At 40.6% G+C, this 24,922-nt stretch overlaps 1 protein-coding gene across 4 annotated transcripts in view; it reads right to left on the bottom strand.

Annotated features, from left to right (window-relative positions):
• Positions 1-24,922, bottom strand: part of CALD1 (caldesmon 1) — a 183,707-nt gene that overhangs the window by 89,990 nt on the left and 68,795 nt on the right. For all 4 annotated transcript variants that reach the window (XM_080818089.1, XM_080818087.1, XM_080818088.1 and 1 more), the window contains one exon: positions 8,012-8,121. In XM_080818089.1, the coding sequence (XP_080674215.1) occupies positions 8,012-8,082 (71 nt within the window). In that variant the 5' untranslated portion in view covers positions 8,083-8,121. The remainder of the gene's footprint in view (positions 1-8,011; positions 8,122-24,922) is intronic.

Here is a 24,922-nt window from a genome sequence, read left to right as displayed (position 1 = left end):
AACACAAAAGAGTTTTAGAGGGCAAAGAAAACAATCACTGTGTCTACATATGCAAGCAAGTCACCTGAATAAGCATAAAAAACAGTTCAATTAGGCCCCAAAGCCTTATTTATAGTTTGTTGCTTTGAATGATTTTTCCCCATCTTAGGGAGTTACTCTGGCATTGTAGAGAGGATGGACCTTCAGCCAAGACAACCAGTTAAAACTGAAACATGAAAAATTCCATTGATCTATACAGTAGAAAGGCTTTGAGATTTGGGGCAGGCAGAACCGCACTACACTCCCTAGCTATATGAAATTGGACACGTTACTTAAACTTTCAGCTCTACAGATGCCTCAACCATAAAATAGGGACAGTAATATCCAGGTCTGCTCTAGGGTAAATGTTTGTTGCCTTCCCCTGCATTCCTATGTTGACACCTAGCCCCCAGTGTGAAGGTACTTAGAGCTGAGGATTGGGGGCAGGGTGGTGATTAGAGCACAGGGATGGCATCCTCATGAAAGGAATAGGTGCCCTGTATAAAAGTGACCCCAGGGGCGCCTGGGTGGCTCAGTGGGTTAAGGCCTCTGCCTTCGGCTCGGGTCATGATCCCAGGGTCCTGGGATCGAGCCCCGCATCGGGCTCTCTGCTCGGCAGGGAGCCTGCTTCTCTCCTGGCCTCTCTGCCTGCTTGTGATCTCTGTCTGTCAAATAAATAAATAAAATCTTAAAAAAAAAAAAAAAAGTGACCCCAGAGAACAGCCCTGCCCATCCGACCATGTGAGGACACAGTGAGAAGGCAGCTGTCTAGGAACCAGGAAACAGAACCTCATAGATCCTGATCTTGCTGGCGCCTTGATCTTGGACTGCCCAGCCTCCAGAGATGTCTCTGTTGTTTATAAGCCACCCAATCTATGGTATTCAGCCTGAACAGACTAAACAAGGCATAGGGTTGTTGTGACAATCAAATTATATAAGGTATATAGAGTGTACCGCTTAAGCTGGCACTTGGCTGATAATGAATAAAGACAGTTCCTTCTTTATAACACTGGATGAGAAATTTGGCTGATACTCTTTTCCATTTGAGAACTATTTTTGCCAAACTGAACTCTTTAGGTAAAATTCTGAGTTTTTACACACTTACTGTTTTAAATAAAAAAACATATCATTAATGAATTAGAAAATTAACCACACGGCTAGTCTGTGATTTTTAAATCTCATATAGCAATTACATTTGTGCAGTAGACTTAGATGGAACCAAAGATTAAATTCTCTCTTTTTTTTTTTTTTTTAAGATTTTATTTATTTGACAGAGAGAGACAGAGCACAGCAGAGGAAGCAGCCCAGGGAGGGAGAGGGAGAAGCAGGTTTGCTGAGCAGGAAGTCCTATGCAGGCCTCAACCCCAGGACCCTGGAACCATGACCCGAGCCAAAGGCAGACACCTAATAACTGGGCCACCCAAGCACCCCAAAAAGATTTAACTCTTTCCCAGCCTCAACAGAAACATCTTAGCAAGTACTGAGATCAGCACAGGAGAGAAGCTTTGCAGTAAGGATGCAGCATATCATAATGAATGAACTGATATGAATAAAAATTCAAATTCAGTAAAATATTATTTTGTGCCAAAGATACACTAAAACATTAATATGGTTTTAATAATAACATCTAACATATATTGAGCATATAGTATGCACCAGGCTTTATGTTAGTTTCTCTACACAGGTTAACTAGTCTAATCTTCACAGTGACTATGAGGCAGAACAATTATCCCCATTTTTATACATAAAGAAATAGAAGCAAAGTATGTTTAAGTAATTCGTCACAAGGCCACCCAACTAGTAGTTGTCAAAGTCAGGATTTGAACTCAGGTCTGTCAGACTTTGTCGCCCATATGCTTAAAAAACACATCATTCTGACTTTCCTCAGGTGACTGAAGACTGATAAATTGTGTCACACACACAGCCTATAAGAAAAATTCACTAATTTAAATGTCAAGTGTACTGACTCATATATATATAGATAGATAGATAGATAGATAGATAGATATACCACAATTTTCCTAAGAAGGAGGTTATAAGTCAGCATATGAGGTCCTCTAGATTTTCTTTGTACACCTGAAACTAAGAGCACTGTATGTTAATTACACTTGAATAAAAATATGTTAAAACATTTTTTAAAAAAGATTTTATTTATTTATTTGACAGACCGAGATCACAAGTAGCAGAGAGGCAGGCAGAGAGGCGGGGGTGGGGGGGGGGGAAGCAGGCTCCCTGCTGAGCAGAGAGCCCGATGCAGGGCTGGATCCCAGGACCCTGAGATCATGACCTGAGCTGAAGACAGAGGCTTTAATCCACTGAGTGACCCAGGTGCCCCAGGCTGAGAAAAACATTTTTTAAAAGAATCTGGATTTTCAAGTTCCAATGAATGGCTGCCATGTTGGGTAGAGCCTTGATGCTGCACGCCACCTTAAAGTGGGATACTTTAGTGGCAGAGGAATTTACTAGGTTAGTGGAAACTGGTTCAAGTATGCCATCTTCACCATTTATAATCTGACCAATTATAAATTGACAGATAATAAATAATGTCTATTTAGAGTGAGAGAGAACACAAGAGGGAGGATATGAATATGTATATATATTTTGATTCTTTATGTGGCTGGACACAAACAAATAAGCAAAGATCTCTCAGGTGAAGATGATCCATCTCATTTTGTCCATGCCCCCACATTCAAGTCGGGCTGACCCTAAATAATATCAAATAAATATAAAAACTTTACAGAAATCATTTAAAATCTCTTTCAAAAAATTACTTGAAAAAAACTTTTAACTCAAAGCAGAAATGTAGATACAAGTCCTAACACTTGTTTTGCCCCTTGGAGTGACTGATTTTCTGAGAGGTGAAGGATAGTTTTGAACAAATTTAGATGCTCTAATAATTTAGACAGTTCCAAAGGAATGTTTTATTTCATTTCCTAATGAAATAGGAAATGAGAAATAATTTTCTGATTACAGAATAACAAAAAATTGCATTTGAAAGATTCCGATTTAAAATTTCAAGACCTCAATGCTAAGCATTGTAAATAAAAGCATTTTTGTGTTTGTGTGTCATATAACCATTGATTGGCTACACTATTAAATCGGGTAAAAACCTTTTAGTGACCAAGTCCTGGGAGGGAACTACTTAGACTCAGTGGATTTAAAAAAATTGTTTGTTTTTCTACTATAGTAAAAATATTTACTTTCAAAATGTCTAATCATCAGTGTATTTCAGAGGCTCATAAAAATGTATGAATGATGACAACAGCAAGAGTGTTTCCATTCTCTTTATTTATGTCTTTGAGCCTCTGAATCTGATAACACCACTCTACAATAGGGGCCTTTCTTCTGATCAAAAAGAGAAACTCAATGTTGGATGTGGACGGCATGAGCTGGGAATGTAATGAGTTCACGTCTTGAAAAGTGGGAGAGCTGCTTGTTGTGTGAACAAGCCCAGCACTGGGAAAAGTGTGACCGACTGAAGACCTCACGGAGAAAACATCACTGCCGGTTTCTCAGCAGACAAACCCAAGCTCAAAACCCTTTTGGCCACATGTAAAAGAGGAACTCCACCTGAACTGGTGTCGACTTTTCTGGCCGAGACATCACCATCTAGCAGTACCTCCTCAAGCCCTGATACCCATCACCTCCACTCGAAATTCATCACTAAGTAGCAAATTCCTGCTCTTCGTCTTGCCTAAGGTTCTTGGAGCCTCTGAGGAGTACAGAAAGAAAAGCTTCATATTTTTTATTTTGTTCTGTTTTATGGTAAATGTAAAATAGTATCTTTAATTCTTTGTGTGTTTTGAGAATCAAATTAGATAACTATAGTAATAATTAATAGAGATGCTTATTCAATAACCCTCAATGGACAAAAATGATCATTCAGGAAGTGGTTAGGTAATAAATACTAGATGATTAGTAGTGTGTTAATACCTCCATGTATTACCTCTTTGTTTTCCCGCAAAAGCACTATAAGGTGAACATTATGTCCCCCATTTAATAGAGGAGAAAACAAAGTTAGAAATACTGAATAATTTTTAAGCTCATGTAGCTAATTAAGCGGCAGACCTGGGATTTGAAAGCACAGGCACACCCTCAAAGGCTAAGCTCTACTGTCTCCCACTGCTAATGCCTTCTTGTGTGTCTTCATTTATATAGGACATATATGTTCTACTCAGACATACCTACTGCTGGTGCTGTGATCAGTCCATCTTTGCCAGATACATATGAAAGGCCCAGCATTTTTTTCTACTTCTATTTTCTACTTGAACAGGAAAAGAGCTGAATTTGACCCCTTCGAAAATATTTCCTCTTCCCCTACATTTTCCCCCTTGCAATGTATGTATGCCCTGATGATACAAAAGCACCTGCGTAAATCATCCAGGGTAAAATGGATTAGGTACACAGGTGGGAGAAGAAATGGAAACACACAAGTCAAGGGTTAATGAAGATGCACACAAGCCAGCGGAAAACATTTAAGACGCACTGAGAAACACAGAGACAAAGGCAGAGAGGGACTGAAATAAAAGATAGATATAGGAAGGGAAGCAGAATAAACCCATTAATTTTTTTTTATCTCATGATATAGATGAAAAATAATAAAGAGCAAAACTATTATTTGTTCAATAGGTAACTGCTTTAAAAATACAGCTTAATTTGAGGTGTGTACAAATAGTATCTTTTACTTAGAAACACTGCACTTAGAATTTTCGCTGATTCCTTGTTCAATCTTTTTTGTCTATTGAAATGTTTTTGCCCCTTTTTGCTCAAGATTGCTCTGAAGTTACTAATCCACCAAGGATATGAGCTTTGTGACTATTGGGACACTGCTTGGACTGGGACCACTTATCCCTGTGATGCAGTGTAATATCTTGCGCTTTATAAAGAGTCAATACATTTTTTTTTTTTAATGACGAAATGAAGTACTTCCTTCTACTAAATCTACAGTCCTCATCTTAAGGACTCAAGAATGATAGCCAAATGCAGGACAAGGACAAGCTGAGTAACAAAAAGATGCGCAGGCTAAGGGCAGGACAAAGAAGGGAAGGATGTGTTTGATGGACTAGGCTCATAGTCAGGCTATGGAAAGCCACATGATTTCAAAGAGACCAGATGAGAACCAGAAGAGTGAGGTGGGTGTACGGCGGTCCCGGGGCAGCATGATGCAGTGACAGCATTCCGGTCCCAAACCCTTGAAAGCCAGCATGGCACAAAATGTACAGTTAGCTTTTTAAATAATCTTTTAAATTTATTCTGAGGAATGAAATTTGTAAGAATCTGGGTTGTTTTAATTTGTGGTTATAACATCTGGTGAAAGTACAAGTTTTCAATTATTTATCACTGCAAAGCTGAACTGCACCTGCTCGTCAAGCCCAATAACAACTACTTGAAATAACAGGGTATTTTTATCTGGAGAGCCTTTGTGTGCGGGCAGTGGAAGTCAACAGACTTTCTCTTCTCTGTGGTGTCCCTTTCCCCATACTGTCTGCAGGGGTATAGCATACAAAGGGCACAAGCCATCTTTAATACTTTTCAAGGAGTATCAGAGTATAAATTATACTTGAGGATATAAATATGTAGTGTCTTGATCATCACTTGGTTTTGACAGGTTGAAAAGCATGAAGCATACTCTTCCCAGTTCTGTCATTCTGTTGGTTTACCCTCAGTGCCCAAAATAGGGCTTAGAACAGAGTAGATGCCCACCAAAAATTTATGGCAAGTGTGAATGACGGGATCTGCAGCTCTGAGCCTCGAGCCCACTCTATTTTTGCTAATTTATACCACCAGCACTCCTGGTCTGGATTGAGTCCTTTCTTTTAGTTCCCTAAATCCAAAGGCCATTTAGGTCTTCTCCAGTCTGGCCCTGGGGAATTATGTGTAAGGCCATAGGGTCACATTTTCCAAAATAGAAAATGCCTTATTGTTTTAAATAAAGTAATATATGACCATTAGTGTAAAAAAAAAAAATTCAGACAATACCAAAAGCAAAAGGAATGTGAAAATGACCACCAGTCCCCTAGAGAAAAACTGACTCCTGCTACAAATGAGGAAGCCAGGTCTAAAGATAAAGGAAGAGGGATTTGCCCAGGGTCTTCTATGTCCTTTATCTTCAGATCAAAACCATGAATTTGGATGGCCCTTGATTTCTGGTTCTGGCCATCTGTTTCCTGTACACACCCTGAACTTTACCATCAAAGCTGGTTGGACCATAAAACCTGACCTTCACATTCCCATAAATGATCAGATTTTATAAAATCCTAAAGAGTGAACATGGACTTATTTAACACATCACAGAATAACAGACCTAGAAGGTTCATCTTGAAACATGAAAAGGTAAACAGTACAAGCGTAAGGAAGTATTTAAATACTTCCTTTGGGGAAAAAAAAAAAAAAGAAAAGGAATCAGATGGAACATAATATCCCAATTAGGATAAATTTGTATAAATTTACTTTAGATTATTAAGGGTACCTAACTAAGCTTCACTGAGTATATTCCTTTAATGACTGACTTTAAAGGAAGATATGTCCTTGTACATAAAACCAAAAATTGGAAGGTATGAACCATGTAGATGTGTAGAAAATTCTTAGGCAAAATTCTGGTTCTAAGGAAACCAAGTTTGTTCACTGTAATTAAAGTATTTGAAATCACAGTGATTTGGTATTAGCGCTCCTTGCCCATCGATTTCCCATCCCTGCTCACCTAAAAAGCAAAGATGCTGAAGATACTGATCTAGCCTGATGCCCAATTTCCTGTCCTCATTCCTGAGTTCCTCTAGCCCCAGACTCTGGCCTGGTCTGTGTTTTGATTTTGCTATATATATATTGGTTTTCTAGAAAGCCATGAGGGACATAAAAGCAGAAGCCACACCTATGTGTATCTCATCACTGCTTCCCCTGTTCCTAGCACAGACATGGAAATTTGGTTGGTGCTTAATAAATATTTGTTGGGTAAATGTATTCCATTGACTTTCAGTTGGATCGAGGCCATGTAACACATCACTGGGAAGAGTAAGAGGTATGTCCCCCTGGGCTCGGAATTGCCTGTAAGGTGGTGATGGCCACTCAGCATGGATGCTATCCTTAGTTCTCCCCATCTCCTTGACACTTTTGTCTCCTCTGATGGCTTCTGTTACGTCTTTATGACTTCTCACTCTCCCTACACCTGCTTTCTTGACATTATCACTACTGTCCACTTGCCAGTCCCACACTGGGTGTTTCCAAACTTATACTCTAATAATCATTTCTTTCCCTTTCTGAACAAAGATAGAACATTTCTATCTCCAAATGCCTAGAGAGAATCTCCATTCACATGTGGTTTCTTCCTGAAATAAAATAGTTCCCTCTGGCCAGGTACACCCAAGAATGCCTACTCTGTCTGATCTAAGCCACATTACATGCCACTGTCCTTTGCCCTGAAGCCCAAATTTTACAAGATGCATTTATGCCCCATACCTAGTATGTCATTGCTTTACTACCCCAACCTGTCGTTGAAGTCACCACGACAGAGGCCTCAAACAACACAACAGCTTCCAACTAGACTCAGAATCTCCATTAATTATTAACCTTTAATATACTGGATTTGGTTACTTTTCTAATAAGAATAAAAATTTGTCACAAGATCCATCTGGGTCTTATGGCGTTTATATTTTTAGATCCATTTCCTAGTTGGTTTCAATAGTCATTTTTCCTGTCATTTCAACATTATAACTGCTTTTAAAACTTTTATCCACGCATTGCCTTTGTTATTCAAAAATTCCAGTGTAGGCTCTGACTTAGTGCAACTATTTGCTTCCTCTAGAATCTCTCTTTTCCTTGATGTTGGTTTTCTTTTTTTTACTCAGCATTTAGAGTCATAACAGGAAAATTTTCCATAACTACTTTGGCAAACAGTTTAGTGTGCAATATATCTGGCCCTTCAGAGTGATGATCTTTGGAGCCAGAAACCAGCACTATTAGTAACAGAATACAAATACTGTCCAACTTAGATCCTTACCTTTCTGCTTCGAGACGCATCTCTTCCCGCTTTTGCCTCCTGAGTTCTCTGCGACGTTCAAAATCATCCATGGTGTGGCTTCAGGTCTAGGGAGACGGGAGAATCTGGACCTAACGGGGAGGAGGTAGGTCAATATCACAGATGAATCAAAGTGTTTCCCATGAATCACTTTCACCTTTGGCCCCCAGCCATTTCTTCACCCTCTCTCTTCTTCTTTACTCTGAAGAAAAACACCTTAGAAGGCTGGCAAGGTGGCTAGTGACCAATTTCTGGCTCCCGAGCTGAGTCCTTCATGTGCTAAATTCAGTTTCATTCATGAAACTTACTTATTAGAGACAAGTAAGTAAAGATCCCAGGATTACAGTTAAAAATCAATAAGTAAAAACCTCAGCAGACAGAGAGACTTTGAAGATTTGAAATCCTGGTAAGAACACTTAAGAGCTACTGAATAATTTTGTTCTTTGTAACTTTCTGAGCCACAGACAAAGGTTATGAAAAAGTGAACAAAGAAAGAGGAAAAGAGAAAAAGAGTGAAAAAAAGAAAAGTGGCGCAAAAAGGAATATGTAGGTACTAAGAGAAAAGGAAAAGGAGAAGAATGAAAATAGTAATAAAATAATAGAAGTATCCAGGCATAAATTGCATATTCTGAAAGAACAGTAATATCAGAATGATTTAAAAAAAAAAAAAAAAGACCACAGCAATAATACCATGAATAAACGTAAGTCAGCAGCATTTTTAAAAGCAGTTGCAGATGATCAAGCTGTTTTCAGAGCTCCAAAGTCCGGGCTTTTTGTGACCCAACCATTTTATCCTCTCCTACCTCCTCCGTGATGGTTTTAATCCCAGAAAGATCTTCCCTTTCCAGCTCTTCAACTGAGAAGCTCGCTTCCCTTGCGCTTCTGTGCCATGAAGCCAAGGATTCCAGAATTCCCCTGCAGCCCCCAAACCCAAAATGACTACCAGAAAAGGGGAAGCGGGCTCTTTTTGTCCTTGCTTTGTTTACAGAGCTGTCAGTGGTTAGTTAAACTCGGCCTGGAATCTGGCATTTAAGGCCTGCTTGAAGATTGTTTCCTGTGTGGAGCGGGAGGCCTCCACTTCCTCTGGAATCCTAGACTCTCCGCTGCACTCAGATCACAAAAAATATTTTCCAGCCCTTTCTGTGCACATGAGACGAGCCATTTGCCCTGCGTAGGAAAATAAGGAGCTGTGCAAAACGTAAAGCCATCACCTAATAAGATTTTTGCTTGAGGGGTGCAAAAAGCAAAACTCGGATTTTGAAGCCAGGCTCAGAAAGTATCCTAAATAAATTGTCAGATTCTTTTATTTTTCCAGCATTTTTCCCCTGAAAAAAACTCACAAAAACAAAGATAAAATCTCTGCCAAGAAAAACACAACTACGCAATGTTTGCATTTTTCCCCCTTTCTTGTCCCTCAGGGTATTATTTATACTGCTTATAAAACTTTTAGAAATTTGAATTTTGGTGTTTATTGGGAATTTTAAAATTTGAAGGTGTTTCTCTATCTTACTCTTAAAAGAGTACTTTCTAAGCACTTTGCTGGTTATGAAGAAAAGAAACCGTTTTCCTTTACTATTTCATCAACCATAAATATCTCTTCGTTTTCCAGCTTGATCTCTCCATAGTTATCAGAATGGACAACAAGTGATTTGAGCATCCCTTGAGAGGTCGTGGTGGTGGTGGTGTGTGCATCTCCCCCCTGCCCCACCCCCAGGTGGGCTCCCATTCTGAGTGTAGTACAGGAAGAGAAGGGCCCTATGGGCAGTGGGTCTGAACTTCGGGGACTAGAATGCTAGGTGCAGGGAATAAACTCTTCTCATCCCTTTTCCTGTGCAGTCTTTTGTTGTAGACGAACCACTTGGCCGATAACTATAGCAACAGCAAACAGAAATGGGAGAAAGAGGTCTGTCTGTAAGTAAACAATTTCACTTTTCTTAATTTATCCAAGTAGCTTGAAAAGCATCCTTGAAACCCTCTGCTCCTTCCTTTCCCAAGCTCTGCGGGCCGGGCCTGCGGGCTGCTTCGTTAGTAGCCAGGCCTTGAGTTCCCCAGGCTACACGGGCGTACAGGTGCTAACAGCAGCGAAGTCAGTACCCCCGAGCAGGCTGGGCACATGCGCGGTTGCCAGAGCCTGGCCATGTCTCGGACTGCTCCCAGGGCGGGGAGACTGACTAAGAGCACGTGGTCGTGTTGGCTGCCCACCCTCCCTGGCTCTCTCCCCACGCAATTTCTTCTTCGGCTACCCATTGTCTCCACCTACTCCTCACCTTTTAGTACTTACTTGGGCACCTTTTGTTTTCTTTCCCAACCATAGACAAAGTCTATCTGTCAATTTATTCATGTGAAAGCTGCAGAGCAAGTACGTGGGGCACTAGGCGTGGGGGAGGGGGTCACGTACCTTTCTGGGTTACAGTTTGTGGACATGTGGCAAGAGCGTCTGAGGGAGAGGAGAGTGCACACATGCATACTGTGTGGTAGGACCCTCCATTAGGGTGTATGAGGTTGTGCAGGGGAGGGAAGGTGTGTATGCTTATGAAAATGATTCTCAGTTGCTCTCCCACCAGGATGAGGCTGGAGGTCTTCCTTAATCATCACTCTCTTATCCCACAGAGCTCCTCTGAACTTCTCTAGCACTGTCCTATTAAGGGGAGCCATGTCTGGGGAGACTGTAAGTGATATCCCCCCCTCTATTGGGGAGCAGTGGCTTCCACATCCCCAGCTCCTAATCTCTCATTTCCTCCCCTACCCTCAGTCAATGCTGAGTTTCTTCCAGCAACATTGGTTGGGAAACAAACTCTCAACCAATGAGGTGATAAAATGTCAAGGCAAAGAGATTCCGTAAACTATGGAGCTCTAGAGGGTCACAAATGGTCAGGTTAGCCTGAAGAGAAGTGTACGCTGAGGAAGGTATATACCCATGAATGTGACAGATGGGTTCTTGAAAGTTTTATGAAAAAAATCTAAATTTTTGTATTGTAAGGGGGGATTGTAGACATGCAATTGAAAGGACTCCGACCTGACTTCTGCTGATGAATCATTACCTAGGATACCTGTGTCTTTTCAATATGGCTCCCAAATACTAGATTTTCTTAAGACAGGGCACAACCTATGCTGCTGTAATTAAGAAATAAGTCAGTGTTACAGATTCCAAATCAGGTAACACGCAGTCCTTTCCTTCTGGTAATGACACCACAAAACCCAGTTAAGGGCAGGAGAACATCGTGAGCAGACAGCTTTCTGAGCTACCACTCAGTTATTACGGGGAGAAGCCAGGGAGAAAGCTACGTCCTATCTACCTTCAAATTATCACAAACTGAACAGTGAATGGGTTGGGAAAGGCCTTGGGATCTTCAGGCAATGTTAGTGCTCATCTTGGAATGCATCAAGAATAAAATCTATTGTGTCAGGGACACTGGATAAGTTAATGCAGCATCCAGAAGTCTCTAACGTTTATTGAATATGTACAATGTGTTGGGTTATTTTTTTCTTACTTTTTTTTTTTAATTAATGGATATCTTTCCTCAGAATAGTTTCAAGTTTAAAGACAAAATGAACGGAAAGTGCAGAGTTCCCATCCTTTCCTCTCCCTTGCCCAGTCTCTTTTATGTTCGTACTGAATTGTGTAACCCCCGCCCCCAAATACATTGAAGACCTAAGCCCTCAGAATGTGACTTTATTTGGAAAGAGCGCCTTTGTAGATGTAAGTCAAGCTAAGATGAGTGGGCCCTACTCTGATATTGTTAGTGTTCTCATAGAGAGGGGAAGTCTGGACACAGGAGCAGACATACGCAGAGAGAAGACAATGTAAAGACACAGTGAGAATGCCCGGAGAAGGTGGGGGGCAAGGGATACCTGCGGGAGCAGAGCTGACAGAGAGAGATGGAACAGCTTAGTGAGAGGGAGCCCTGCTGACACCTTGATTTTGGATGTCTAACTTCCAGAACTTTGAAGACAATGCTTGTGCTGTCCTAAGACCCTCCTTTTGTGGTACTGTGTTATGGCAGCCCTAGAAAACTAGTATAGCCTAATTCACACCTTGTAGCTGTGCAGTGCATTTGTTACAACTGATGAACCAATAATGATACATTATTATAAACTAAAATCCATAGATTACATTAGGTTCCACACCTGATGTTGTATCATGTATCAACCATCATAGTATCAGAATAGTTTCCCTGCACTGATCAGCCCCTGTTCTCCATTTCTTCACCCTTCCCTCCCTCCCCTGCCCCAACCTTTCGCAACCACTGAGCCTTTTACTGTTTCTGTAATAACTTTGCCTTTTCCAGAATGTCATATAGTTGAAATCATACAGTATATAGCCTGTTCAGACTGGCTTTTTGCACTTAGCAATAGGCATTTAAGTCTCCTCTATGTTTTTTTGTGGCTTGACAGCTCTGCTGGGCCATTTAAAAATATGTTAAATTATTTTATCTACATAATAAACCTGTAAAGTAGCTATTAAAATCCCCGTTTTACAGATTTCAAAGTGTGTGCTTTTAACCACTATAATATTCTTGGACTAATCCATTATTTCCTTCTAGGAATTGTTTCCCCTTTCAGGAAATAAATGAGAGTGCCCTGGGAAAGTTCTGAGAAGACTATTGTCAATGACATCTGGTCTAATTCACTGGATCATATAAACTTAGGTAAGAAGTGATCTTCAAAATTACTCATGCCTCTTCAATTGTACACCCATTTGGTTTAAATAACAGAATTATCATGTCTCAGAGATCTCAATTAAATTAAACCTTGCAGATATCAATTAAGCCTCTATTATTTTGTTGTTATTTCTTTTTAATACTCATAAACCAGGACGCTCAGATTCTGGACAGTATCACTGCATACTTTTGTCATATTAGAGTTTCTTCTCTCGCACTGCGCCTTCCTTGTTATACACCTTCCTCTTCTGACCACTATAACTTCAATGTAACTATTTTTCTTTTATTGCAAGGAACCCTAATGTTTCAAGACTCATAACCATTATTAGACAGATCTTTCTGACTAATCACCATTATTTACCCACTGCAAATTTCATGGTCTAACTCATTCAGTGAAGTCCCACCAAAAAAACATGTATACCATCAATATGCAATAAGCATTTACTGAGCACCTACTGTGGTCTCAAGTTCTATCACATGCCCTGGGGATACAACAGTGAACAAGACTGAAAAGGTCTCTGTCCTCCTAGAACTTGTATTTCAGACTTTATCCTTTCTTTAAACTTCTACCAGGTCTATCATACCCATCTTCAATTTTGGATCCCAACTATCAGCTGTTTTCTGGTTTTTATTCTCAAGATTCAGGGCTTTCTGGGAGGATCCATGTTTTCTCTGCCTCAAAGGTCTGTGTGAATTTCAGCTGGGTGCTCACTGTGGCTAAGTGATGCTTCTCTCCATCCTACATGTACTGGGTGATTCCTGGGTGTCACATCTCCCATAGGATTGCTCACCTCTGCCCTTCGAATGGTCTTCACTCACTTCAATCCTTCAATTGTCTTTCTCCGCAAACCCTTGGTGAACAGTGATCTGGACTCAGACTTAGGAATGTGAAATGAGGTGCTTGGACTAGACAAGGTCCAAGGTTTCATCTACTCTATATAATACTATGGTTCCGTGCCTGCTCTCCCATCCAGCAAAGATGGATGCATCAAACATGATATGTCCATGTTTCCTCCTTTTCAGGTCTAAATGATATCCAAGTACATGCTCTTCTGATTTTCTAATTTAGAAAACATTAACTTTCTTTCCAAGCACATTGTCTGATGGCATCCTAGATAAAACTATTTTATTGTTTCTCAACCACATCATTCAATTTTCCTTCTCTGCACTTGTAATTCACACATCACATCCATCTGGAATGGGCTCCCCATTTCATTGTCCATATTCTCTTTAGTCATGAATTCCTGGCTCAGATTTCACTTTTTCATGATGGCTTGACTATCTCTCTCCTCAGACATCTATCATTTATTTTGGTAATTAATAAATGTACTGCTTTGCCACCGCTCGATTGTTCTAACTAGTATTTAAATATTTTATTGAGATCATATTTTCTGTATATTTTCATTCTTAAGGCCACTTATGAATAGATAACCATTGCTTAAAAAATCTCTTCACTATTGGGACATAGTAGGCACCCAGGAATTATAGCTGATTTGAACCATCAGATTTTTATTCTAGATTTTACCATTCTGAGTATGGAAAATGTAATTCAAGCTGATTCATCTCTATATTTTATTGACTGATCAGTGTTTGCAAAGTGAATTAAAGACTTTGGTAAAAGACTATATATGAATCTCAAAAGTTATATAAACCCACACTTGCAGTAGTTACACAGTAAATCTGGCAGTGTTTTCTTTCTGACTGTAGAAAATGAACTTTTGTCCTTTTTAAAAAATTTCAATTTATCAACCTCCTTTGCTCTTTTCTGAACAGAATAGTTCATTTGGGACTCAAAAACCAAATAAACACATGGATTGTAACATACAGTTTGGACTTAACTTTAGCTCAACCTTCACCATCTTGTTCCAAAAATCTGTGCTACTTAAGAAAAAAAAAAAATACATGCAATCACCGAGGCACATTTGTCAAGTCCAGCAACAAAGAATAAGAATCAAGGGGATCAACCTGAAGAGTTCTGTCTTCTCAAGTTGTTTCTGTTCTCCAGTCAGTGGAATCCAGAACATGAAGCCACACTAAGAGCAGGCTAACAGGTTATGGCCTGTTTTTCTTCTCTCCATTCCTGCTCAGTCTTTTATCATTACTTTTTCTCTATTTGTATTTCTCCATTTGCAAAACACTGACAGACTTAACATGACTAGAATCAATGTCTTCATGTCCTCTCTTCACCTTAGTTAAGACTGGACAGTTTGGGCATTTAAGATTTATGAAGCGATAGTGTTTATGTACACTGACTCCAGCACTTGGGAAGACAATACATTTAGGGACTTCAGGTCGCATCTTGAAATGTTAGCATAAACATTTCTGCTCTATTTGGAGCACTTCTGATCTCTAGAGCAATCGTTGTTTGACCCTCTGGTAGGAAAAGTAGATTCATCCCCATTTAAAGAAAGAAGACTGAGATGTATAGAACTTTGGCAAGAGTTCCTGAACCACAGCCAATCAGTGGGAAACCACCGCTGGTATTTAGAATAATCTCTACACCATTCTGAGAAGAGTGAGGAGAAGTGAAAATGTGGAACACAATTAGTTCTGTGCCCTTCCCCCTCCAAGTTTAAAATACTTTTCCTTGGTAAACTCAAGGAAACTACACTGAAAGGCATAGGTTAATACCAATTTAGAACAGGCATGGGGCAACTTCTGCTTTTGGCCCCTAGAGAGAGGTCAAAGGCATAGGTGCGAATGCTGAGGCAAAGATGAAACTTCTCTACCAGTCTGTGTCTGTGTGAGAACCAAAAATGCTCTTTGGCAGAAGAAATGTGTAAATGTGTTTTCTAAATATATGCCTGATGACAGAAGCTAATTCTGATGTAAAAGGGTGGGGTCCTTGCCCCAACAGAACTATCCAATAACAGGTAGGGCTGTAGTGAAAGATAGTTTTTAAGATTCTATGGCTGTGCTGTCCAATATGGTAGTCACTAGTCATGTGAGGCAATTCAAGTGAAAAATAATGAGAAGTAAATAAAATGAAGAATTCTGTTTCTCAGCTTCACTAGCCCCATTTCAAGTGCTCTGTGGTTACCATATAAGGCAACGCAGAGAGCATTTTCATCACCACAGAAAGTTCTGTTAGAGAGCCCCTCCGGAAGGCCTTCTAACTCCCTGCATGAAATGACTGCACTGTGTGAAGTAATGTTCTGCAGTTCAGAGATAAGACAGTGTGTAAGACATGGTCTCAGACTTGAAAGACCCGACAGTCTCATAGAGGAGATGGAGTAATACACGGGCTGCGGTACAGGACAGCTTCTGGAAGCCTGGATGTGCTCTTTTAATCCCTTCATGAGTAACCTCTCTGTTCTCCTGCAGAGGGTCATTGGGTCAGACAGTCTCACTGTGACTAAGCACTTGCTACCAAGTAAGTAGAGTGCTCAGCACAAGCAAAAGCAGCTGAGACACAGTCTGAAGAAAGATCACACTTCTGTGTAACAGGAACCATGAGTGGTTTATTTGCAACACAAGATCAGAGCTCATAGGTCTTTACCAATGGTAAACATGGTACAGAGATTATCCATATTTTACACAATAGTGGTTTGACTTGCAAAACCCTTTGGCCTTTCTGGTCTACTCAGCTGTAAAAATATAGGCAACCCGGGAGTCCGCTCTTTGTGACTGGTTTTCCAACTAACATTTCCAATTTAGGGATCAAAAACTAGATCCAAGGGCACCTGGGTAGCTCAGTCAGTTAAGCATCTGACTCTTGATTTTGGCTCAGGTCATGATCTCAGGGTCGTGAGATTGAGCTCCACACCAGGTTCTGTGCTGGGCATGGATCCTGCTTAAGATTCTCTCCCTCTCTTGCTCCCCCCCACAAAAAAAAAAAAAAAAAAACAACCACCACCACCACCTAGACCCAGAGCCTTAGCCAGCTATCATGTTGATACAAGGTATTATTAACAAGGTCAGATGATTCAGATGGCAGGATATATATCCAGTTACATTGCCGGAGACAATTCAGAGTTATGTGCCAGTGGTAACAGGTTTGTACATGAAGGACATGCTATTATTAATTGGGGACAAATCATTCCCTAGTGAATTTTTCAACTTCTATTCATCATGATCCTCAAATGCATTTATTGTGTTCTAGAATTATGAAGCAAGTTAGAGGCTATCTTCTAGGAGTTTATCATCTTAGATGAAAAGCTCTGAAACCAAACCAAGGGACATTATCCATGATATTCCTTGGACATAATACATAAATCTACACAGAAGTTAAATAATAATTTGAAAAGTGCCTAGACTGCTTCCTCTTTCCTTTCACATGAATCACGTAGATGGTAGTTTGCCCAGTTGTTAGTTTGGAGAGTTCTGGACTTTTCTTCATGTAAGAAATGACTCCCAGTATAGGCTTAAGCATAAGACTACAGGGTCCCTGAACCACTTACTCACTGACATGCGTTTGTATGGATACCTATGGATTTCTATTGGAGCACTTAATCTATGACTTGTATTTTAATTTCTAGGTACATATCTGTCTTTCCTAGAAGATGGTAATCTCCTTGAGGTTATTGCTCATTTTTGTGATCCTTCGAAGTAGTATTAAGGAGTCGATCTAAGGGTCCCTTAACTGACTATTTTCTCTTATAGTCAGCAAGGTTGAAGACTTGTTGAATTGGAATGGATTCCAGGGCATTTCTTTCATTGTACTTAAATGGTAAATGGAGGAACTTGGCTGAGGCCCTTTCAAAAGGTCATGTGTGTCTCCAGGCCAGCTTTTAGTACTGCCTTGGGATGGATGGTGGCTCACTATGGAGCTCTATTTTATATTGCGATTTGTAGCTGTGGTTGTTTCCTCTGGTAGAAAAGAATCTTGTCTTAGAAAGACATTCTGGCTTCAGGAGAGGGATATGAGGCATTTGTAACTGAGGGAATAGGCTAGTTGTGGAACATGGAAAGAGAAAGAAGGACAAAGAAGACACATGATGAATAAAAAAAGAAGAGAATCAGGGTTGGGCTGAAACTCTCTAAATTGCCAAGGTCTTTGGAGATTCCTTGCCACTCCTCCATCATAATTAGAAAATACTGACATTCAGAGCCGATTTAAATGCTTCCATCAGTCTAAAAAAAAAAAAAAAAAAAAGTGTTGCCTGATTTCGCTCTCTAGCCATGTTCAGTAATTAGAAACATAAGGCACTGTTCTGGATGTTTGCTTGGGAACCCACCCCTCCCAAGCCTGCTGTCATTATCCATTGGCTATAGGACTTTTATCTTTTCTCACCATCTCTCTCAGGAGTCCCAGCCCAGGTCACAGGAAGAGTGTGAGGTTGCCACGAGCATTCCTGGAAAAACCTGGAGACCTCCGGTGCCACCTCAAACTCTAAACCACTCGGAAGAGACTCATTTTGCCTGCCTGCTTCCTTGCTGGAGCTCTATAAATCTGTGCTGTCTTTGGAAGGCAGTAGTTCCAGTGTGGTAAGGTAGGTATTCAAACCAAAAGAGGCAAAGGGAGGACCTGGGTGTCAACCAGCTTGAAAGGACATCCTTGTCTGTTTTGGAGACAAAGAAAGCTGTTCTGACAACTGGTTCTAGCATTCCTCACCCTCTTGCTGGGAAACCTGCACTTTGCAAAATGCAGGAGAAGAACACAGTCTGGGAAGCTGCAGCAGCACGTTTTTACTTCTTACAAAATCCACAAGGAAAATGGAGAAAATACTTGTAATCAAGGACTTCAACTCAACAGGCACCTAGCTTGTCCAATTAAAACATGTGGCAACCACCTGCTAAGCATCTTGCAAAAAATGATACCTTCTTGTTTTTCTACCTGATCTAAAATCTCTTTGGAGCACATGTGCATTTCCCAGCTTTTCACACTCAAACAATGCTGTCCACACTAGGTATAAAGATGACTAAGCAATTTTGTATTAAGTAACCAAAGCAACTCCTGCCAATTTTAGAATAATTAAGTTTCTGCCGTCTAATATAAACAGTTCCAAGAACTACATGCAGCCTACCAAAAGTATATATTACAAGTAGTCAACACTGTGGCCAGCTGGCAGACAGCTCAACCTAGTAAAGCAGAATTGTTCAGAATTCAGAGTATTATTTTTCTTTTCTTTCATTATTTTTTCTGCATCCAACTTTGTTTCTTTGGGAATGTTTTCAAGTATACAAAGCAAGAAACTGTTGTGGAATTGCACCTCCTGTAAATGAAGGAGCATTTCTCTTGAGATCCTCTGGAACACACAAATCATTCCTATTTCAGCCCTGTCTATGCAGACAGCCAAAGCAAAATGGAGCAAGTGATTCTACTTTGTTCCCCCTTCAAGCTGAAGTGTTCCTGCTTGCTTGATCATAAGAAAGGCTTACATGACCACCAGACAAACAAATATGCACATTAAACTGTATGTCCATTGGGCACAAAAAATGCCTTCTTTCTGACCACAGATACTTGTACTGCCTTTACCAAGTAGCTCAGTGGGCCAGAATTTATTGCTAATAAGGCTGAAGTCATAGATTGAATACCACCAGGAATGAGTTAACTGTTTGAGAGAAAAAAAGCCCTTAAACTATTGCCATGTGCCGTGACACTGATTTTGGCCAGCTATAATGGCAGATGTGGCTCGAAAACTTCAACTTGCGAAAACAGAGATGGTTAGACTAACCCATTCCACCATCACTTTCAATAGAGTGTATGGTCAAATGAGTGTGAGTATGTCATCACACAAAAGGTCTCTGCATATTCAACTGCATTATAAGCCCTGTTGACTTCACTGAGATTAAATTCATACAGAGTCAAGAGTGGTTAAGGCCCTACAACCATCATCACAACGAAAACATCAGGAAAAACAATCAACAAATATTGTGAAGTACTATTCACGTACTAGCCACCTTGCTTGGTGTAGCAAATGAGCTGTGAACACGACGACTCTGCCCTTGCTGGGCTTACAGTCTAATGGTAGAGATAGGCAATAAATAAATAAAATACAAATTGGGATAAGGGTTAGAAAGGAAAAACACACCGCTCCAAGAGAGCGACAGGAGTAACCTAATGCTTTTCTTTGGACTGAAATAGGACATCAGCAGTGACAGCTTTTTCAGACCGGAATGATATTAATACACACACAGACATGGATTCATAAAGAGAAAGTGAGTTCATAAGACCAGAGTTCATATTCATTAAACACATACATATATAGAGACACCTGTTTTGAGCCAGACACTCAGTCTTCTGGGTGCTGATGAATCAAACTTTTCTCTATTTGTCTCTCCTAAATGAGTGCGTGAGGAATAAAGTAGCTTCGTCAGGTTTGAGGGATGGCGAATTAGTCTCACCCCTTCTTTCCCACCTCTGGTCCTGTGTAAGTGATATAAAAATAATGATCTATCAGATGCTGTCTGCCAAAATTTATATAGACCTAGAGAATCCACTTAAGATAACTTCACGTGGCTGAAGTAAGAGGCACATGTGAGGGCATCTTTTTGGAAACCATCCAGCTCAGTGACCTTCTGACAAGAAAAGCACGTTTCCCACCCACGATTAAGCCAAAATTTGCTGATTGAAACAAAGCTGGTCTACTTTGTTTTTTCATGATTCCAAGAAATGAACAGTCCATAATAAATTTACCCCAGTGGCAGAACATCGCACAACCAGCTTTTCCCCTTTGAATACCACAAACAGACCTTTCATTTGTTGACACACAGCCCCTGGACATTCATGAAAACAAGATGTTCTCTTGCTGCTTTTTAAGTTAAATGGATTTAAGTCAGGGTCTCAGCCGAATTTCAAAAACAGATGTTACATAGCAGAAAGGCTGAATTGACCCCAGAAATGAGAGGCCATTTCACTTGAACTTGAATATTCTTTGTTAGCAGGAGGAGCAATCAAAGATGCCTTTAACTGGAAACAGCAGCAGCCCAAGGTTTACTACTGTCTCCGTTCAGTGACAGCCTGTGGGTCTGGGAAGCTGTTGGGCATGTAGGACTCCTGGTTTGGGGAATAAGCAGGTGAGGGATGATGCCTGGGAAGGCTTACATGACTCGGTTATTGAAGGGCCTGGTGAGGATGAACGCTCTGCTTCCCACACACCACCATCCTGGTCCCTGGAACCCCCAGGGGCCTTCCATGAAATGGCTTCCCTACACCCATCACATGACTCCTCTCCAGACCTCACCCTTAATTTGAAAACACAGCTCACAGCCCAGGCCACACTCCTTTGCCCTGCAATAATACAGCCTTTGTTTCTGCCTCTGGGCCTTTGTCTCTGCTTCCTCTCTCCCATTACCTGATGTGCCCTCCACTTGGAGAAGAATGGATGACTTCTAAGAGCATTCAAATTCAAATTTAAAACAACAACAACAACAACTACAAAAAACCCATGCTGAGCAAGAGAAGCACATATATGCAGGTCAGTGTGGGCCTCAGGTTGCCAGTTTGTAACCCCTGATTATAAGGCCGTTCATTAATGGCCGATCAAGTGCCAGGCTACATCCTGTGAGGGGATGTAAGAGTAAACCCACAAAAGAATCCATACAAGTGGTTAAATGGCACCTACTCTGTACCAAGCACAGTTCTCAGAATTTTATAAATATCATTTAAATCTTTGTTAACAATCTGTATTGTCTCCATTTTACAGATAAAAAGGCCCAGAGAGGGTGAGTCATGTCTCCAGGGTCACAGAGCTAGGAAATGATAGAGCTGGTATTTACATCCAGGCAGCCTGGCCCCAGAGTCTGTGCTTCTAATCACACTCATCTCAAAAGACCTGTAAGTAGATCATACAAGGTAGACTGTGGCAAGAACCTTGATGATGAAATGACTGTATGATTGTCTGGAAGGATCTATACTCCTGTACAAATGTCCTTTAGTAGGCGCTGTTTCCTGGCCAGAGGATTTGGCCTGCTCCATGTTAGGGTAAGTTCCATTCATGATGTTTATTAGTGAAGTAAAAATGAATCTCCTGTGCGTGTTTTTTTTTTTTTTTTTAAGATTTTATTTATTTAACACAGAGAGAAAGAGCAAGCACAAGCAGGGAAAAGGCAGAGGGAGAAGCAGGCTCCCTGCTGAACAGGGAGCCCGATTAGGGACTTAATCCAGAACTCCGGGATCATGACCTGAGCCAAAGCCAGATGCCCAACCAGCTGAGCGACCCAGGCATCCCTGAAACTCCTATTTATGTTCATTTGTGTTTTGGCAAACTGATTTATTATTTCACTTAAGTGGGGTTTACTTTACTTTAGCTGAATTCATTCTAAGGTCTTAAAAAATAAAATCCAGTACTTCATACTTTGACTATTTCTTTGCTTTTTAAAAAATGTAATTAGTTTTAAACGGGAAGATCAGTCATCTAAGTTTGTCTGTTTGTGTCAGTCTCAGGGCAGAGCCACGCTTGTGAGATGTGAAGACTGTCTGAGAGGCCTTCTTTAAGAAAGAGAATACAGTATTAAATGTAATGTAAATGTAAATGTAAATGTAAAAAATTAAATGTAATGTAAATGTAAAAAAAATTAGCAGAAGGGTTGTGGTGGAGATGTGTCCAAGGGAGGGGCCCTTCAATTTCAGCTCCGCTGAAAGACCTTAGGGTCTTCTGCGCATTCCATAAAAATGTCGGTTTCCTTACTTTGCTTTCAATTTTCGATGGCTTTGAAACTATAGTTATGTTCCCCTTTTAAAAAATGTTTCCTGAAAACCAGAATTTAGGAAACAAATAATACTGGGCACAATTGTGCATCATTCTTCAAAGCAATTTGCAGCAAAATAGGATTATAGATATAGCCAGCACACTGCTATGTTTTGTGTGTAAACGACATAATTAAGCATGACAGGTGGACAAGAGGGCAGAGAAATTTAAAATACTGTGACTCTTTGCCAAGATGAGGCCAACGAAAAACAAAAGTAATGGAAATCACAATTTACGTCACTGAGCGCATTATTGGATTCACCAAAGTTTCCACTGCATTGAATAAAAATTAGTCTGTTTTATAGGAGAGAATGAAGGAACGATAGAATCGCTAACGTAGCCAAGACCTAACAAAGCACCTGAGGTGGAGAGGGTCCAGGTCACTATACTCCGGGAACTGTAAATTAATGAGTGATTGAATATGTGTGTTTGAGGAACAAGAGAAAGGAAAGATGATGCTAATGGTGGTCACAAGCCTCCGCCTTAAACCCCAACTTATAACTGCATCTTTATTTCTAAACCGTTAGCCAGCCTTCTGAGGGAGGCAGTCAGATATACTCCAGAGTCTCTCATTACAACACATGTCTTTATGTTTACACACTGCGTAAGTCTGTGATGGAGTCATATTCACAATCACGGCTATAATATACTTATGGAAGGAATTCTTTGAAGAACGTGGAGAAAATGTTTTTAGACGATGTCTTTCCTTCCGTCTCAGCCTGTGTGTGTGAATTCGCTCCCCCTCCGCGTTGTCTGGGTGTGATAAACACACCTTCCCCAGACTGAGGATGCCCCATTCCATGATAGAGCCTTCCTGGACATTCAGTAACAGGACTCAATATTAATGTTGGCCTTCTCCATCCCTTTATAAGAAAGTGTTTTCAGCCAAAGATATTAAACCAGTCAACCCCTCTTTTCTCCTGTCAGAGGAACAGCCAGCATCCTGAAATCACAGCTCATTTGTACCACATTGGCGTGAATATTCAGACTCCATTTGTCTCCAGCTCTTAAACGCTGGTGTTAGAGTGAATGATAGACATTTTGTTTTGAATTAGCAAAAAGGAAGAGGAAAAAAAGGCCGAAGTAATAATTTTGGCCCAAAATATCTGTTTTGGGGAATGCAGCTCTCCCTTTTCCTTAGTAAAAGTCGATTCAGAAAAAAGAAATATCTAGATTTAATTTGGCATTTAGTTGGACTTGGGATATAGAGAATGGTGGGAAGGAAACTGTTTCAGATGTGCCCCCTAAGAGTGCTTGTTCTACGTAAACCCTCTTGGAGTATGGCTGCACGTAGCACAAGTCGTCCACAACTGCATTTTATTAAACAGCCCAAAGCAGAGTTCAGAAGCTGCTGGGTCTATGTCCTTCCACTGTATATATCCACTCATAGTTATACACTCAGGTAAGACTTTTGATCATTTTGGTTGAAAGCTGTTGAATAGCGCAATCATTCTTTTTTTTTTCTTTACTCATACCCATTAGAACAAAAAGTCTGGAGAGGAGTTCTAGAAGAGACTTTCTTCTAGAAAGTGCTCCGGGCACCACGGCCTGTTTTTCCCTGCCCTCTGTGGCCCTCATCTTGGTTTGTCTACCCTGGTACAACCCCCCTCCACCAAGAGCTTTGCTAGGCAGGAAGGCGTACTTCCACAGAGACACCTCTTAAAGCCAGCTGCAATTCCCTGGCCTGGAAACCTCCATCATTTGGCCAAAGTTACGAAATCTGCATATGGTGATGCTGGAATGTCCTCTTAACCTGCCTAATGTGAAGGTTTCCAGAATGTTGAGATGACCATGGGACTGTGTTCCTCTTGTCCTTTCAAGCCCTCACCGAACTTGGGCTCACTGCATATTTTCTTCCTTATACCGCATGACAAGGACCTAAGCGTGGACTCCTAAAGGTGAGACTCTTGGGGAAGGAGTGGATTCCAGACATTCTCACATATGAGGATGGTTCTAGAGCCAAGACCAGAAATCTATAGGAAAGGTTCTTAGTTGTAAGAAAGCCCCCTTCAGATCCTGTGATAACAAGCTTGGGCACACTTGAACTAAACAAGAGACTGAACACTTTATTAAAGGTGCCCAGGGAGACTCGTTCTGCAAAACTCAAGAAAAAAGAAAGAAAAAAAGAAACTTCTCTTTCCACTCCATCTGGAGCTTCAACTGACTCCAAAAATACTGGCCCACAGTGGTTATAAAATCTCCCATTTATGCTGTTCTTAAACAAGGGCAAAGGCTTACAACTCAAAGCACTTCTTTTACATGCTCATAGGAAAATCCTCTTTCTCTCCAAACCTTGTAGCTGACTGAAATTAATGAAACCCAGTCGGGAGGCACCTCTGCTGGCCACCGGCCACCATTCATTTGGAACACCCCACCTAGGCCATTCATGGATAGTAGAGCTATTTTCTCTTGACTACAAAATTTCTCTTTTCTCATGTTATGTAAATAACAATTTGAGTAAAAATCACTGACTCAGGTGTCACTGGTATTCTGGATAGCTGCATAAAAATTGGCATCTTGTCCTGGCTCCTCAAAGAACACCAAGAGGGAAGTGAGGGTGTGGGTACATCAAGAAAGTTGGTATCTCATAGTTCATTAAA

This window comes from Martes martes, assembly GCF_963455335.1.
Source record: "Martes martes genome assembly, chromosome: 11".
Classification (NCBI taxonomy): domain Eukaryota; kingdom Metazoa; phylum Chordata; class Mammalia; order Carnivora; family Mustelidae; genus Martes; species Martes martes.
The sequence above is the reverse complement of the archived record's forward strand: the minus strand, read 5'-3'. Positions and strand labels throughout refer to the sequence as shown.